This window comes from Tamandua tetradactyla, chromosome 5 (assembly GCF_023851605.1).
Source record: "Tamandua tetradactyla isolate mTamTet1 chromosome 5, mTamTet1.pri, whole genome shotgun sequence".
Lineage (NCBI taxonomy): Eukaryota > Metazoa > Chordata > Mammalia > Pilosa > Myrmecophagidae > Tamandua > Tamandua tetradactyla.
In genome coordinates this window covers 53,100,603-53,119,410 of record NC_135331.1, presented here as the reverse complement: position 1 = coordinate 53,119,410, position 18,808 = coordinate 53,100,603, and the positions used below count along the sequence as shown (strand labels likewise).

The 18,808-nt window shown below is 40.1% G+C and overlaps 1 protein-coding gene across 4 annotated transcripts in view; it reads left to right on the top strand.

Moving 5' to 3' along the window:
• Positions 1-18,808, top strand: part of VEPH1 (ventricular zone expressed PH domain containing 1) — a 261,065-nt gene that overhangs the window by 142,106 nt on the left and 100,151 nt on the right. For all 4 annotated transcript variants that reach the window (XM_077160878.1, XM_077160876.1, XM_077160877.1 and 1 more), the window contains 2 exons: positions 11,673-11,882; positions 12,687-13,084. In XM_077160878.1, coding sequence (XP_077016993.1) covers positions 11,673-11,882; positions 12,687-13,084 — 608 coding nt within the window. The remainder of the gene's footprint in view (positions 1-11,672; positions 11,883-12,686; positions 13,085-18,808) is intronic.

Genomic DNA, 18,808 nt, shown 5'->3' with positions numbered 1-18,808 from the left:
TTTTATATTTTGAAATTAATTCTGGAGAAGCAGAAGAGTGGAATGAAAAAGAGACAGTGTCGGGATTTCCACCATCCAAGTCCCATCTAACTTTCTGGGCACCCCAGTTGGGCTGTTTGCTTGCCAGTACCCAGTCAGAGCTGGGGACGGAGAGATTGGGCCCCTGACAATCAGCTGAGCAGTTAAATGATCATTCGACTAATTTGCCAAATGTGTCTGGTGCCAGGGAGGCTGCACTAATCAGGCACCATCAGGAGTGGGGACAGTTTGTCACAGGTGGTCTCCATAGGAGGCTAGGCTCTGGCTCCAATTAAAGAATTGGAGGAATAGAAACTGTGGAAAGAGAGCAGGAGAAAGGATGTAGATGGGAGATGTGGGAAAAGAAATTGAGGGAGGATAGAGATGGAAAGACCTAGAGGAGAAACCAAAGAAAAGAGGTAAAAAGGTATGCCAGCCTGCTTTTTTTGCACAGCCTAAACTCCCAGGATGTGTGTGTATGTGTGTGTGTGTGTGTGTTTTAAAAGAATCATGTCTTGGAAAAAGAGAGAGGGTGAAAGGTAAATTATAGACAAAACCAGTTAGGTAGGTATAAATCTGATTTCCATGTAAATGGAAAGAGATGACACAATGGAAGGAAGGAAATAAAGCAACAAAATGAGAAGGAGAATGATGAAGAGAAAATAGAATATAGAGATTATGTTAACAGGAGAATAACTCCAGGAAGTCTGCCCTCCATGGAGTTGGCCCCAGAGTATTTGGTTTATCCCAGACTCCATGCAGTAAAAACAGCAGAAATGGATTAAGGTAGAAAACCAGGGATTTGATTCGATGTGTGGCCCCTATGGGTAGCCAAGCAACGTGAGCTGTAAAGACCATTTTCAAACTGTAAGATGCTTTGCAATCTGTTATTCCAGAGTCCCCACCTTGATATTCTCAGATCTCAGCCCCTAATCCTGGCGTAAGCACAGTTCCCCAAGGTATTATCCAAGAGCCTGAGAACAATGGCTCTTTGCTGATCTACGGCCGACATTACCAGCTCAGATGAAGAGTAGGGAGCCAAGTTCTCTACAACTTTTCAAGGAATGCTGTGTCCCTGGGGTCTGATCAAGCTTTTTTAACCAGCTACTACCACGTGGTAGACCCCATTCTAGGGGCTTTCACTTAGGTTGCATTGTTTAATCCTCTCAACAACAGTGTCTTCTTATATGTATTGTTATGGAGGCTTCATATTAAAGCACAGTGAAGTCAAACCTGGCAGGCCAACATGAATGGAGTGAAGTCCTCTACCCAACCTTAGTCACCTCCAGGTCCATGGGACTTCTTGGAAGGGGAAGAGTGTGAAAGCTCAAACACCAGCCCACAGTTTCCCTTCTTTTCTTCCTTTAGTCTAATCCAATGAATGTCAAATTTTTGTGTGCTTGAGAATTACAGGGTTTGCAGTATTTCGTGAGTAACTCAAAGGAGCTTTAGAGGAATGTCAAGGATGACATTTGCTTATGTCTCTCCAAAGTGATACCCCACTTAGCCTTTACCATTACTTCTAGAATGCACTCTTCCTGCCTCCCATCCTATCAAAGGCTGCCATCCTCCAAGACTCCAGTTGGGAATCTCTTTCCCCTGAAGCCTTCCTCACCCACTCCAGCCCAAAGCCACCTTCCTTTCCTCTGAGCCACTGCAGCTCATCCTACCTCTCCACCCTTCCAGCACCCACATTCCCACCTTCTAGTGTTAGTTACTTTTCTGTGGTTCTCTCTAGTCTCCCCAAACTTGAGGAAGCTAATATGCAGAGCCCAGCTCTGTGGAAGGAAAAGAGGGTCTTACACATACTTCCAAGAATTCCTTTTTTCTTTTTAAGGAAAGAGGTTTATACAAAGAGAAATTGATTCTTTGAGAGCAGCTGTTGCTCTGGGAATGTACATGAAAAGGTTCAGGACCATAATTAAAAACATGTGATGTTCTGTCAGCATTGCCCCCTGCTTAGGCAAAGCTGAATGCGATCTCCTGCCACCAAGGTAAACTTTTAAGAATGAAACCAGAACTTTTAATAAGAAACAAGCATATCTTTTCAGCCTAGAGAGGTTCGCAGCAATCACTTGTATAAAACGAAAATCTTAACAGCCCAACATGGCAGTAGCTGCAGCCGTTGTTCTCCATGCACGGGGAGCAAAGAAATGGTTTGGGGTTTGTTTCACCTCTTCTTCCTAAAGAGGTTAAGCCCAACATGTGGCACCATTTATGTTCCATCTGTTGTTCATTTACACAACCATTTGTCTTTCCTTTAAGCAGCATTTATGGTGATGTGAGGGCCCAGAAAAGCATTTCAGGAATCCATGTAGCGGCAAGGGATATTTAGGTGGGAGACATCGTTATCAGCTTTGGACACAATGAAGCAGACCCAGGGATCAAGGGGCCCCAGGGGACTGGCTCTGCCATCTGTAGACAAAGCAGGGTGGACAGTGTGAGCAATGCGATTACAGCTTCGCCAGTCGATGCAGGTCCCTCTCCTTTCACTAAAAGGAAACCAACTTTTTCCTCAAGTTCCTATGGCTTGGCTTCTGGTTTCAAAAAAGACAGGGAACATCGGGAGGAAGAGGGAATGGTGCGATGGTAGGAGAAGAGGTGAAAAGAACTAGACTTTCTATAGTCACTTGTGGGCTGGGTTACAGCTGAGGCTAAAACAGCTCTCACTTGCCCCTGAGGACCTAGCTATTTGCTGTTTTGGTTCTCCAAATGTTTCCATTCATTTTGAGTATCTGTCATTTGAACTTTGAAGTCACCATTTGCATGATGTTTTCTGAGATTTGAACACCTTTTCAGTTTTGGTTATAAGGAGGTGCCAAAATTCATTTGTCAGTTCCCTGTGAAGGATTACTCAGTGATTATATATTAACTCTGTCTGGTGTCTGGTTGCCACAGGATTTTACTAAGAATCATTAAGATGCCATAGTCTTTATGGTTACTGTGCTACTGCCAATCCCATAATATGTATTACTTATTCCTGGAGTAGATTCACATGCAACCTGAACCAAATACCTGCTGAAAAGCAGGTGTGTGTGTGTGTGTGTGTGTGTGTGTGTGTGTGCGCGCACATGCATGTAAAGTGATTGTGCTCTGTGTTTAATGCTGGTTATGCCATTCACTAGCTAAGTGACCTTCAACAAGTAACTCAACATCTCTGTGCCTCAGTTTCCTCTGCCACAAATGGAGATAATGATAGATACTGCTTCACTGCATTGAGTGAGGAGTGATGCAAGTGGCAGATCTAGAATGGTGAGTGCCTATTGCATAGGAAGCCCTCAGTAAATGTTAACTCATCACATTAGCATTCCCCCCAAAATGGGCATTTTATAGGTGATTTCACTTAGATTTTCCATTAGACCATAGCTACAGAAAACATGACCAATGGTCCAGCACTCATTTGCAGACTATTTCCTACCAGTCTACAATAAGTTTATTGTAGAAATTGGAAGTAGAATTTCCAACTTTTCTAGCAAGTGGACATTGCTGCAAATCCAAGTGCTTGATCAGTAAGCTTGTAACTTGTAAGTCTTTATTTTATTCATTTTACTTCTCTGGTAGTTTATTTTTACTGTATTTTATGAAAATATTTATCTGTGACATAGGAAAAGTAAAAGAACAAAAACTGGTTCTTTACCACAGGTAGTTTGGGAAATAGTTGCATTCATTTATCGATGCAATTCTCAGAACTGTCTTTCATAATGAACATTTTGCTCTCTGAACTTTCCTTTGAGACCTAATAGAACAGATCTACAAAAGGAAAGGCTGTATACACACACCACTCACTTCAGCCAGTATTGAGATCTAGTCCCTGTGGGATGGATTACCACTGAGGCAAAACCGTGCCCTTTCTTAATACTATTCATATTTATCAGAAGGCAAAAAGTGGACTCTTTTAGTCGGCAGCCTAAGGCTGTTAGCTAGATTTTAGGCAAATGTTGCATTATAGGAGACGAGAAATTGGATCACAGAATTAGGTATGGAATTCTATCCCTAGTTCAGTCACCGTTACATTTTTTACTAGTTCTATCCCGCCATTTCCGAACGGCGAACGTTTCTACCTATTACAAATGCAGTGGCATATCATGTGTGGGGTGGAGACTATGAGAGGCTGCATGAAGAAAGACAAACTTAAGTAACCACTTTCCTGCTCTTCAGTGTCAAATGGTGGAGACAATGCCTTAACTTTTTCCTCTCCAGCAATAGTGGATGCATTTTCATTTTGAGGACCCCGCTTGAATCCTCACCACTGCACCCTGTTAGCTGCTCATGCTTCCAAACTATAAAGGTGGCCTAGAAAAAGAAGAGCAGATTTTCTTTACAATTCTCATGCTGACTCAGCATACTTTGATGACATGACTGCTTTACATTCTCAGTCTCCTTTATAGTTTACAAAGTGCTTTTGTAACTTGGGCCACATCCAGGTGCAATTGGTAAGAACAGGCTGCTGCCCACTTGGTCTGCCCACTCGGGTCTCAGGATTAAAACTGTGGGGTCCATCGGAGCCAGTATCAGTGGCAAAAAAACTGAAAAGGCACTTTTACCATGGAATTTATAAAGATTCCCAAATGATCAAGGAGGATGACAAAGCCCACACTTTGGAATAGGGATGAACACATACAGTTGACTAATGCACAGATTGCTTTAGAGTTCACGTCACTGTTGAATTAGTGAAGCATAGCCCTTAACAGGGAAGATACCTCTGTCCTGGTCTAGTTGTGATTCTGTTCTTTTATGGTCTTGGCCAGTGCTTCTCAAGCTTGACTGTGCATTCAAATCCCCTGGGGGGTGCACAAGAGGCCCATTCTGGTTAGGGAGGTTTGGGGAGGAACCTAAGATTCTGCTTTACCCATAAACTCCCAGGTGGGGCTATTACTGCTAGTCTGTATTAGCTAGGGTTCTCTAGAGAAACAGAATCAGCAGGAGATATCCATAAATATAAAATTTATAAAAGTGTCTCACATAACCCTAGGGATATAGAATCCAAGGTCTATAGGGCAGGCTGCAAGCTGGCAGCTCCAATGAAAGTCCTCAATGAGCTCTCAGGAGAGGCTGGCTGGCTGAGGCAGGAAAAAGTGACTGTCTCTTCTGAATCCTTCTTAAAAGCCTTCCCATGATTAGATTAAACATTACTCATTGCAAAAGACACCCCCCTTTACAAATGCAATCAGCTGTGGAGGACACCAACGTGATCATGATTTCAGTTCATGAAATGTCCTCATAGCAACAGAAAGGTCAGCACTTGCCTGACCAGACAACCGGGCACCACCACCTGGCCAAGTTGACACATGAACCTGACAATGACATGGTCCATGGACCCCCTCTTTGAAAAGCAAGGGTATGTGCTTTGCATTTTTTTGCTGATCCCTTTTCCATATCCCATGTTAGTTGAATGATTGAGCAAATGATGGATTATCTGCTTTAGTGTGGTCACTTCCTTGTATCAGGGTCTTTGTACTTTCATTCTAATTGCATGGAAATTCTCTGTCTCTATATCTGAATTCATATTTGAAGTACAGAGATTTTTTTTTTTAATCAACTATTTCTCTATCCCTGTTCCTGTGCTCACGTCATAAGAAGGGCCATGCTCCTTTAGAACACACTCTTCAGGAGGCTGTAGCTTCCTCTGATCACAAATGACCTCCCTTTCAGCACCAGTCACAGGTCTGCAGGAGGGATTTTAGAGTCCTCTCAGGCTTTGGGCAGGAGACGCTCATCTTCCGGTTTTGGTACCACACAAATAAGCCCCCCTCTTTCAATGCCAAATTTCCAAACGGGGCAGTAGCCACCCTCTTTGTATTATTAGACATTTCCATGCCCTTTCTGTATATGCTGCGCTCTCAAACTCATGATCTTCTATAAGGCTTTCAGCCACCTGATCATGTGGTATCATTAATCCCCTTTTGATGCAACAAAATGAGATGCAGAGTCATAAAGAAATCTGCCACATCTCTAATAAATAGGAGACAGTAGTCATGAATCTAGGTCTTTCCACCACATTCCCTACATGGTTGTAGCCCATTTCCCTACAACCATCTTCTTTTGAAATCCTGAAAAAAAAAACCTGTGTAAATTAATTAAACCATGGAGTCATTTCATTTCAGCAAAGATACACCAGTGGCATAACTACATTCTGGTCTACATTTAACTGGGCACCTGAAGGTCTCTGCTTTCACCCACCAAGCAGGTCAGAGGCAGAATAGAGATTCAAGAATCTCCACTCACCATTTCCCTTTCCCCACCAGCTCTCTAACTTGGCCAGTCCAGCAGCATTACTCACTGCATTCTCAAGACAGATTAAGGCACTATGGGACTGGGGGACCATCTGTATCGTTCTGGTGATGGCTGATGACTCAGGAAATCGCTGAAGAGTATAGAACATAACATCCTTAGAATTTTGGACGTAAATATACATTTGATCCATTACATTCTCCTACTTCTCCTCTAACAAGCTTGCTATGCGGAAGTACATATCCTGGATATGGGATCATAAGCTAAGATCATTAAACATTGACTAGTACTATTTTTCTCTGATTTAAGGAGCCAGGAAGAGAGGCTGCCAAGCCCTCCACCCCGACTAACTTTATAATCTCATCTCCCGGCTTAGGGAGAGTGGCAGCGAGCTGCCCAAGGGCCAATTTGTTTCTAAGGGGAGTGCAGGTTCACACAAGGGGGAGGTAATTAGGCCTTCCCATGGGCATTCCGAGAGGTACTCTTAAAAACTTTTCTTTGGCAACAGAGACCAGAAACTGTTCAGACTGGAAATCATCTGAGCCTCTTGTAATGTGGCACGTTGAGTTTAGGCCAAGTTAATATTTAGGGGATTATAGAACTCTGGCAAAGATGACTGTAAAATTGCATCTGAATTTAAAAGTGATAAATGGAAAAGAAATACCCCCTGCACGTGTCCAACCCATAGGCTGCACCCGCACAAGTAAATACTCGCTGAGCCAGTGGCTCCAGCAGCATTTCACATCTGTAATACCTGACCTTGTTCTAGAAGGAAAGCAGAAGAGTTTATTCATCCCTGGAAAAGGTCTTTAAAAAAATGTTCTTCTCTCCTATCTTTTTATATTAAATAGAAAAACCAAAAGAGAACAAATGAAGGGACAGGGGATGATCATTATAAACCTAAATCTTCCATCCAGCGTTCCTAGGCCTTCCAACCTGCCAGCAAACATCTGTGATGTGCCCAAGCAGATAGAGGGCCAGCGACAGAAGTTTCTCGTTTGTCCATCTTGGGGCATTGGTGGTCTTGATAACTCTTCATCACCACCTTCTGTCCCCTGACTTCTTTGTTTTACAAATCTTCAAATCCAGGGAAATTGTATATGGGTGAGAATTCTACTCATCAGCAACACCCATCAGCCTTGTATCCCCAGATCACTTCTCTAAACAGACATTTAATTGTTGCTTCTTCACTCTTCTTATGTGCTTCCTTCCAGACTCCTCCTCTGTGCCCACACTTCCTCCCCTTTCCTGCCCACATGCCATATTCACCAAGAGACACCTGCAGCCACCGAACCACCCACACACACATACATACATGCCCTGCCATGGGCTGGGAGGTGTTGTTAGAGCCTTATGGGCATTTGGTTGGCTTCAGGATGTGGAGGGGGGCAGGTTGGCTTCACAGACTCAGGTGGTCCTAGTTCATTTATTCCACAAAAACTTCAGGGCCCAACATCTGTGCTGGATACCAGGAGGACAGGGTGCTGCCTGCCATCCAGCAGGTGCTTTCCCCAGAAGTAAGGTTGCCAGATTTGGCAAATAAAAATAATAGGCACTCAATTAAATTTAAATTTCAGATAAACAGCAAATACTTTTTATCATAAGTACATTACTCTTAGCATAGTATACGTATAAAACCTTCTAAATGTGTCCCCTTTGGGATATACCCATGCTGAAGTATTGTTTGTTGTGTATCTGAAACTCAAATTTGCCTGGGTGTCCTGAAATGTATTTGGCAGCTCTCCTCAGCGGCCCTCGAGCTGCCCCTCATGAGTATCTAGGAATACCCTTGAACTTCCTTCATGCCCAAAGTCTCCCTAAGGGGATGAGTTATGGCAACCCTGCAGTGACAGAATTATCGTGTGTTTAGCTATCAGAACAAAATCTGATGTCACAGCATCCTCAAGGTAGGGACTTGTGATCTGCCTCTATGTCAGTCATTTGGTGTTTTCTTTGTTTAACACAATACATAGATAGGGTAGGTAATGTTTTCAAGCAAATCATATATAATAAACACAAAAACAATTAATAATAAAATTGAACATCTCTTGACTGCTGTTACGTGCAAGAAACTGTGCTTCTCACTGATTCTATCATTTAATCCTCCCAACAACCCTGTGAGCTAAGTACAGCTATTATCTCCATTCCATAGAGCTGAAAATTGATGAAAAGAGCACAAGGAATAAAAGAAAGGCCTTCAGGGGAAAATTCAACTTCCCCAAGTGGAGAATCCTTGATATTCTCACAAGCAGTGGGGACAACCAAAGCAATAGGCTGAGCCACCAATCTTGGGGTTTGTTCATATGAAACTTAATCCCAAAAAGGATAGGCTAGGCCTACTTAAAATTAGGCCTAAGAGTCACCCCCAAGAGAACTTCTTTTGTTGCTCATATGTGGCCTCTCTCTCAGCCCACATGACAAGCAAACTCACCACCCTCCCCCTCTCTATGTGAGACAAAACTCCCAGGGGTGTGGACCTTCCTGGCAATGTGGGACAGAAATCCTAGAATGAGCTGGGACTCAGCACCAAGGGATTGAGAAAACCTTCTCAAAAAGGGGGAAGAAAGAAATGAGACAAAATAAAGTGTCAATGGCTGAGAGATTCCAAAGAGAGTCAAGAGGTTATCCTGGAGGTTATCCTTACCCATTAAATAGATATCACCTGTTTAGTTAAGGTGTAACAGAGAGGCTGGAGGGAACTGCCTGAAAATGTAGAGTTGTGTTCCAGTACCCATGTTTCTTGAAGATGACTGTATAATGATATAGCTGTCACAATGTGACTGTGTGATTGTGAAAACCTTGTGTCTGACGCTTCTTTTATCTACCTTATGGACAGATGAGTAAAACATATGGATTAAAAATAATTAAATAATAGGGGGAACAAATGTTAAAATAAGTTTAGTAGATTGAAATCTAGTGATCAGTGAAAGGGAGGGTAACGGATATGGTATGCATGAATTTTTTTTCTGTTTTCTTTTTATTTCTTTTTCTGAATTGATGCAAATGTTCTAAGAAATGATCGTGATGTTGAATATACAACTATGTGATAAAAAAGAACGTTCATATTGTATGTTGATTGGTTTTCTTAATAAAAATTTTAAGAAAAGAGAAAAAGAAAGGCCTTCATAAGTAGGACATTTTTGTTCTAAAAATCAGCAACTAGTCCTATAAAATTACCTTCATAGACTATTTAATATAATCTATGAAATTTGAAGTTTTGGGGGCGAAACGTGCTGCCATTTTAACTGTTGTTGTTACTTAGGGCTTTATATAGAAAGAAAACAATAGGGAATTGGTGAGAAATTGTTGCTCTAACTCATATTCTTTGAGATTTCAAAATCTATTTACTGATCAACATCTGATATATGCCCTATTGGGATGTACTTTATGCTTTACCGATTTACCTTTTTGGTTATATAATGTCTGAAATGAAGTTCAACACTAAAGGTACCTTTAATGTATGAAACATGATTAGATTCCAAGGAGCCAGAGAATTATATAAACTAACATGAACAGAAAATAAGTATTACCCCTCCGAATTTCTCATGTTGCAAGAGTTTATTGGGTCTTTTACAATGAACCTTGGCAAGCATCATGGTTTATAAAATACCCTCCAGTGATAGCACTATCTAATCTCGGCTTCATTTGTAATAGGAGTAAAAGTTCAGCTTCTGGAACCTTTTGACTGGTAGATGTGAAGGCCTCGCTCCCATCTGGTTGTGTGCGGTTGTTATCATTGAGTGGCAGGAAGGGAAAAGTTTTCACCATCCTTTCAGCATCGCTGAAGACTAGCCTTTGATCCACATACTGATTCTTGAAGTCTACTCATGTATATTTCATTTAAACATGGTACGAGTAAATGCATGAGTATTCTGCAAAGCCATACGAAGCCCATAAATATTATATAAATAAAAATGTATCTAAGTTTTATCAACAATAGCTTATTAGACAATAAACAATGGCCTGGTTACCTAATAGATGGATTGCTCTCCTTCCCAGCTTGTACCATCACCAGCTGACCCTGGGCCGACCTAACAGGGGGATTCTGACCTCTAAGCATCCCTGTGGCCAGAACACCTCACTGGGAAGGCCGGGAGGGCTGTGGGATCCACGCCTGCCCGCTTGCCTTCCCACCAGCTGCCTGCAGACATTTCCCCAGGAGAGATGGAATGTAACCAGAAAAAAAAGTCATCGGCCCTTCTGTGTTGGTTTTCCTTAAAAGGCAGTGCCATTAATAAAACAAATTGTGTCTTTCTCTCACCCTCAGCCCAGGTTCCCTTGTGTCCCTTAGAGAAAATAACCATATGTTTGAGAAAGCAGGCTTTCTCTGTAAATTTGAGGCTTTTAGAAAAATACTAAAGACAGCCAAGTGAATGCACACGGCAGAATCATCGGGCCATTTTTAGTGTATTATTTCTAGGCGTTATTGACCCTTGTGTTTATAAGAGAAGAATTAACACTAATACTAAACGATATGATCAATAGTGATGGTAGATAGAAACCAGAGTAACTCTTGGTTGGCCCAATGTGAGAAGACAGAAAGTGGACGATAAATACCTACTATAGTGTGGGACTCATCCAGCATCACAACGAGTGTCAGTGAGCTTTGGCTGCAGCTGATCCAAAAGCTCTTACTCCCTCTGCGATACTGCCTTAGCCCTCAGAGGGGTCACAAAATCAGGTCACAGATGGCCCTGCCTTAAAGGGGGCAATACCGTTTTTAAAAATACATTTTTGCTGATATATCTTCTTGCACCATACAGTCCCATCCAAAGTATGCCATCATTTCGTGACCCCTGAACTCTGCTATAAAAGAGATTTGGAATTATTGATATCATTCATGGAAAGCACCTTCCTCCAACATCTTAAAATTCAGAAAATGTTTTCTTGCTTCTTAAGATGAAGTAGTTACGGTGATGTCCATAAAATTAACAAAACCACGAGTTCACAGTCCTTATGAAATGCTCTTATACAATCAACCTCAGCAGAAATAGATTTTTCTAAAAATATGTAACTATTTTTAGAATATTTTAGGAAAATATATTTTTCTAAAAATATGTAACTATTCCTCCGTGTCTGGCACAAATTTCATAAGAAAGTCGTACTTGTAGAGGGCTTCTAGAAGCCCTGCTTTTTCTTCTCTGAATCCTTCAAAAAGTATCTCGAATACAAAGGTGATATTATGTTTCAAAACTTCTGGCAAAATAAGCTGTAGAAGCTGTTTCTGGCAAAATAAGCTGTAGAAGCTGTTTCAAAGTTTTATGTCTGTAGTAGGTGCTCAATAAATATTTGTGAAATGACTAAGGAAAAAATTATCAGGCAAAGTTTTCAGTTTTGAATTAGAAGCAGTTAAAGCAGTGACACTGCTGTGAAGGGTACATGCATTGGACCAACATTTAATGTAATGATTTTTATTCCTTTAGGAGTAAAACCAGCACTGAAATCAAACCCCCTGAGAAGCTGGAAGAAACCAAGCTCACTGTAGCTGAAAATGGAGAACATGAAAAGCTCCAAGTTAAAATACAGGCTTTTGAAGACAAAATAAATGCTGAAAGCAATACTCCTGGCTCAATCAGAAGATACAGTTTGGACCAAGTTTCTATGGAAGAAAAAAAAGACATTCGATTTAACAGGTAGAAATTGCATCTGCTTTGTTTCTGAAGTGTGTACTTCACAGTTGCTATTAGTTTTATCGTATAATTATGGGATGGTTTTCTAATATTTTTACCAATAGTCACTGATGAATGAAATGTTATCCACAGAGCTTTCATTTTTTCAATGAAGTGCACTATTTTAAGATGGGCATTATAAATGTAAAACGAACCCATGACTTTTTAAAAAACACACTTCAGGGCGGGCCGCGGTGGCTCAGCGAGCAAAGTGCTTGCCTGCTATGCCGGAGGACCTCGGTTCGATTCCCGGCCCCAGCCCATGTAACAAAAAAACGGAGAAACAGAATACAATAAAAACAAGAAAATGTTTAAAAATGTTTCCCTTTCTTCCTTCCTTCCTTCCTTCTATCCTTCCTTCCTTCTCTCTGTCTTTCCTTTAAAAAAAAAAAAAAAAAAAAAAAAAACACACTTCAAAATATAGATGTGTCTATATTGAGTATGAGTGTCAAAAGCTTCTCTTTACTTCTGATGACAAAGCAGTAGGAAAAGAATAAAAATACAAAAGTCCATTGCTTTGCAGGTCTTGCCATAAAATTTATTTTTAAATCTTTGCTTCCTAAAGTGGCCTAGACCTGAGGTTTGGTTTAATTACAGAGCTCGGTGGTGCACTATATTTTATCAAATCTATTAACAGCAACCAATTTTCAATTTCACGTTCCAGAGTAGGTAAATCTTTGTTCCTGTGTTGTAACTTTCTTTGACTTGTCGGTAAGTGCTGGTTTCAACTTTTGTAATTATTATAACTTTCCTTTTGTTTTTTTGTAGGTCAAAAAGTTTGGCTTTGCACACTGTGCTAACAAAGGGTGTAAGCTCAGATGATGGGGAAGATATAGGGAGTGGAGAATCACCAGGCAGCATCTCTCTTTCAGAAATAGACCCGCTTAGCCAAGGAAATGAGAGGGTGCCCTGTAAGACTGACACTGACAGATCACAGCTGGAAAATTCCCCAGCTTCACACCCAAGCTTCGTGCATATAGATTCAGAGACTTTGCCAGAAACAGGTAAAGAAAACTTCCAAGCAGAAACTCCAGAGATAACTGCAAGTCCCATCGAATACCAAGATAAGCTCTACTTGCACTTAAAGGAAAACCTCAGTAAAGTAAAAGCCTATGCCGTGGAAATTGGAAAGAAGATTCCCATCCCTGATCAGTGTACCATTGAAGGTAAGTGTTTCTGAACTTCCCAAACGAGAAAAATCAGACCTCAGTACCAAAAGAAAAGAAAACTCAAGTAATACAAACCATCATCTTCTTTTCCGGATCGTAGCAAACAATCCTTTTCTGAATATTTTGTTTTGAAAACACTCTGGCGTTATGCTAATAATTTTTATTTAGATAAGGTTGGTTACCTTTTATATTCCTGTCTGAATCACCTAAGTACATTAATTGGTGTTTTTTCCAACCTCAAAGGTAGTGTTTCCAGTTCCCTGTCCCCAGTGTTCAGGCTAATCCAGGGAGAGTTTCCTGAAACAGCCTCGGGAGTAGGGGGTCCAGCCAGAGGGATTTTCCATCCAGAACCACGGGCAGACCATAGTCATGCGGGAAACCGCAAGCAACACTGAGCATCAAATCCAAGAGCTTTTTTGTTCATTCCTTCAATAAGTCTTTATTGAGCAGCTACTGTACTACAGTACTCAAGATTCAGGTACTTGCCTAACAGAGTCCCTGACCGCTTGGAGATTACAGTATGGAAAGAGAAGGTCAGGAGCCAGTGAAAGTATGAGCTAGACAGAAAACAAAAGTAAGTAGCAGACAGAAGTCAAGGCCTGGCTTCCCTCAGGTGCACATTTTAAGGGGGTGCCAAAAAACGCAGTAAAGTTTTAAGTGAAGACAGGGTCAGCAACAGTGCCTTACCAAGCCACCTTGGAGCCTGAGTCAATAATACAGATTCTTACTTTATTTACAATTTTGATCTTTTGTCCATCATGGATAGTTTGGCATTAATTTCAATAAAAAAAATTAGTATTCTTGAGCACTAAATTTTTTTGGCACTTCCCTTAAATTTTGTGCCCAGTCCTGGTCCTGGGAAAGGTGATGGTTTTGAGGTGCAGATTCTGATAGGACAGCGTGCCAGCTGCATGGCTCATTGTCTTGGGTCATGAGTTGAACCCGTTTACATGGTGTGAAGACCCTGGCTGGGATTAATTAGAACCCTCCTAAAACCATCCTTAGGCAGCACTCGTGTTCTTCCCTTGAGATTTAGTGAAAGTCCTAGCACTCTTGTAGGATATGCCGTCTTCTCACAGGCTAGAGCCGTCATGGAAAGAGTAGGAGTCCACCCTCCAGAAAAAACAAAGCTGAAGTTAGTGAATCCAATTCATATCCACCTACCATTGACTATCCGTTGGGTTGAAGTGCTAGGAGGGTCCTAGTCACTATACTTTCTATCCCTCCTTCTAGCCCAAGTCAGATGAGAGGATGCATTCTCACACCAACAAAAGGGAAAGGGAGTTCAAGCTCTCGGTAATACAAATATAATTGTTTAGCATATTTGTCCAGAATCTAAAGTTTTTGAGGGTTTTGACAATAATCAATTGATTAGCCTTCTGAAAATTCTCTTTTAAAAAGGTGACAATAAAACCAAAATTGTTCATATTCAAATATAAGTTTTGGATAATTATGTAAACCTCTTTATAACCTCTTTATAATTGCCCATTTCATTAATAATCTATGTTTGTAATGAACAGTTTGGAGAATTGAATGTAAGAGAGGTTAAGTGAATTTCACACTATGACAGCAGGATCTGTGGCAACAATAAGGTTAAATACATTTCCATCCACTAGAATGGTTGTTTGCTTGTTTTTACTTTGGCCTAAACCATTAAATGTTTGCTATATAGTGAGTTTTAGTCTTGTGGAAATTTGGGGAAAAATCCCACAGAGTTGCACCAAGTGTCTTATTGTCAAAAAAACAAAAACAAAAACATGTTTCTTATTGCCTTGAATTATTTGGGGAGTTTGAAAGTTGACTTGTGTTTTTTTTCCTGAAATATTGATCCATCATCTTTCTTTAAAAAAAAAAAAAAGAAAAGAAAAGCAGTAGAGTATTTTCTTTTGATAGTGATATTTCCTGCTAAGGGTGACTTAGAACTGAGTATACATTTTTTTTAAGTTGCCATTTCAGAATTCATTCATACTTTTGCAATTTCCTGGAAGTTGCCAGGAAATTCCTTGCAAGGGATATGTGTGAGGAATCGAAGATTTATATGACTCACCAGAAATATATCTGCAGAGAAAGGACTCATGCTAACTGCAGAGGACATGTTGTTATTTTTGCAGAGATTGTGTAAATCATTCAGTGAAATGCCGAAGTCATCTGGCTGACACAATTTTGCCTGTTGTCATGAGATCATGCAGTACAACAATATTACATTTCTTTCATTACAAATGAATTGAAGAAAGGTTTAGGCTTAGAAATTATATTATGTTTAATGTGTTGTTGGTATTAAAAAAAACATATTTGATCTTTCTTGCTGAATTATGCAAAGTAATCAGGAAACAAAGAGAAGAAAAATAAGAGCCATTTCCATAACATTTAAAGTTAAAAAGACAAATAGCTGGTAGGAAACAACAAAGCATTGAGAATATTCTTGTACTGATGTCAGAAAGTCCTCACTGTTAGCATGTGACAAAACAACCTTGTAAAGAAGTTCCTTGAGTGTTCGGTTGAAGCCATATGCAAATTGAAATTCTACTGTTTTAACCTTTAAAAACATCAATTGCAGATGGGTCAGCCTAATATTTCAGTTATAAACCATGTTGAAGGAACAGGAACTTCACTAGTCACTGTCTAGGAGAATTCTATAGGAGGTGAATCAAGGTCACAAACAGCATTCTTAACCTCAGTCAACCATCTTTTTATGGCATGACATTGATCACACTGGGGACAGGCAGTGGAGTGTGATCAGTACAAATCCATCATCATGTCTGGAAAAAGTGTCAAACCCCAGGTCCTATTGAGGTTGGGTCAACAGTGTCACTAGAGGTGTGAAAGACTCTGTTATTCCCAGGTCATTAACTCACTCCTGAGCTCTGTAGGGCTCTGGGGAGGGGTAGGTTTACCAACCACTGAAAGTTACGTATTCATAAGCAGAGTGTTAGATAATATCACTGTCTGTTTATATTTGAATAGAGGACTTGAGGATTTGAGTTCATCTGTCAAAGAATATTTTTAAAAACTGAATCATTGGTATTCATTTATGTTAACAAAAATGAGTAGAGATTAAAAAAAAAGAGCACATGATATTGAAATAAGTCCTTGAAAATCTGGACCATCCCTGGAATTCTATAAAGGATGATATAAAAGCTTACAAGAACCCATCAATGCTACTTTGGTTTGCTTTGAAGTATTTCCTGATTGGGTGAAAATGCATCCCATCTGCAGAGCATGTCAGCAAGCCTGATTTGCAGAAAGCTAATTTTTAAACTAATAAAGTAGTCCTTTCTCTAATTGACTCAAATCAGTCGATTTTTCCTCCTGCCTTGAACAGGAAAAATGCAAACTTAAAATGTTACAATTCTTTGTAAATATCAGGAAGTGGGTGCAGTTTTCATGATTAATAACAAATAAAGCTTCCTTATTGAAATTCTGCCTGTAGGCAAGTCCAACCTCAGTGTTGGAGTTGGTGAGACAGCTAAGGCAGCACCAAGCCTTACCTTCTTCTCAATTGGCCCGATTTGGGGAATGATAACACTCATCCAGTTTGTTGTACTGGGTGAGATTTCTTTCTTTTCTTTTCTTTTTAATAGATTAGTTTAATCCTGGGATTAGGATAATTACTCCATGAAGGAAGTTGTAAAATTGGGAGCCAGTGAAGAATTCTAAGTCTTCTTCACACTGTTTGAGAGGGAACAAACACAAAACAGCAATGAAGAAGATGTTACAAATTCCTTGGAGCCTTATTTCATTGACTTGGTCCTTTAAAGGGCACTTGCTAGGGAAAACTCTTCTAGAGAATTTTTCTTGAAGCTTTGGTATTTATCTTGGATGACTTTATTTCTCAGTTGAGTTTCTCCAAAGGGTGGATTTGGGTTGAAAGGAGACAGGCATAATGGCAACTGGGTTCTCATCTTTACTTCCTCCCGACACACATATCCTCATTCCAATCATCTACAGTGGCCTATAAGATACATCCAAATAATATGACTAAAAGAAGGTCTATGACTCTTTTTTAAAGGATCCCCTACCAAACCCTCTAGTGAGTTAACATCTGATTGCTTCCCTTCTATGCCTCCAGCCTAAAGGAGCTGTACAGCTCAGGCACACAACCACATATCACTGGGCAGGATATTATGCACTTAAATCCACAACATAACAAGTTGCAAAGTTCCAATAAAGGATGTCAAATATATTTTCAAAATCTCCTTCCTTCTTAAAATAAAAAAAGGAATTTGGTCTTCTTTGGATATTCTACTAAGTAATTGAAGAAAGCTGCTACTTAAAATGCTGTTGGGCAAAGTGATATGTTGTTTGTCTGTATCTTGAGCTATCTGATATTTACCTACAAATGAGGTGTATAGTCACCCAATTAAAAAAGAGTGAAAGTAGAATTGGTGAGTTCCTGTACACCCCTAGGTCATTTTTTATTGAGATCCAGGAGGGGTTTATCTAAATTATCAAGAATCTTGAAATGATCAGTTCCCCTGCTACAAGTCCCATCTTGTGTATGTCTATAATAGGTTTATATGGACCTTGCTAATAAATAAACAGAGGCACACAAATGGTGCAAAAATGCACAAGTGCATATTTTAGTATATCTCACCCTGAAAGTAGACACATTAAAGAAAAAAAAAGGAGGAAGAAGTGAAAAAGAAAGAAGAGAAGAAAGAGAAGGAGATGGAGAAGAAAAAGAAGGAAAAGGAAAATACTTCATATTCTTCAATATATTCTTGCTAAAAGTTTTTTTTTTTTTAAATAGAAGGTTATATATACTCTTGTATCTGCAGTATTTTAATCTTTTCTCAGGGACAGTCATTCTCCAAGACTGTTGTCAATCATCCGTGATTATTCTTTGGTGACTGACTTTACTCCAAAGGAGGCAATGCCTGAGGCATGGATGATACCCCCAGAAAAGCAACTTTTACGTCTGCCACAAACCAAATTTCATTCAAGTGAATGTAATTTTCCCACTTACAGCCATTATGAACTGGCAGTATTTAGTCCTGTAGGAAAACAAAATGACTCCTGGATATCATTAAATCTTATCTGAAAACAGTGCAAATCGATATTTTCAAGCACCATTGATGATATACAATCGGTAGCCAGGAAACTGAGGCATGATTATATGGTTGGGTGAAGAGTTCTGATATGACGGAGGAAAAGGGAGGGAAAAAAGAGAATTTACTCATGTTTGCACCACTATAAGCAAATACCTGGGTTTCTTCTGTCCACATTAAGGACCAATGAAAAAAACCTTTTCTTCCCCTCTTTCTTATAAAAGCACTCAGCAAATTGCTAAAAATAAGGAAGAATTTGGTTTTAGATGCTTGAATTAGGGATAACTACTTATTATGCCTTCATCCACTCATTGTACAAATAATTTTGAGTGCCAACCGTATGGTTGCATCATTCTAACAATTTGGGAAACATCCGTGAACAAAACATTTTAATGTACAAATTTCTGCAAGGTTTGCAATTTTAAAGAAGAATACTTAGCTTCAGCAATAAAGAAAGATGGTGGTAATGTGGGCCAGGAAAATAACTCCAGACTCCCCCACATCCTTCTTACAGCTCAGCCCCAACTCTGCTGTTGGGCATTTGTGATTCCTTGAGCAGGCTACTTCATCTCCTTGACCCACCACTTCCTCATCCTTAGCCTCAGAGGGTATTATAGGTTCATTGGTTTACACCCTTTGCTCCCTAAAGACCCCCAGGGACTCCTTCTAAGGG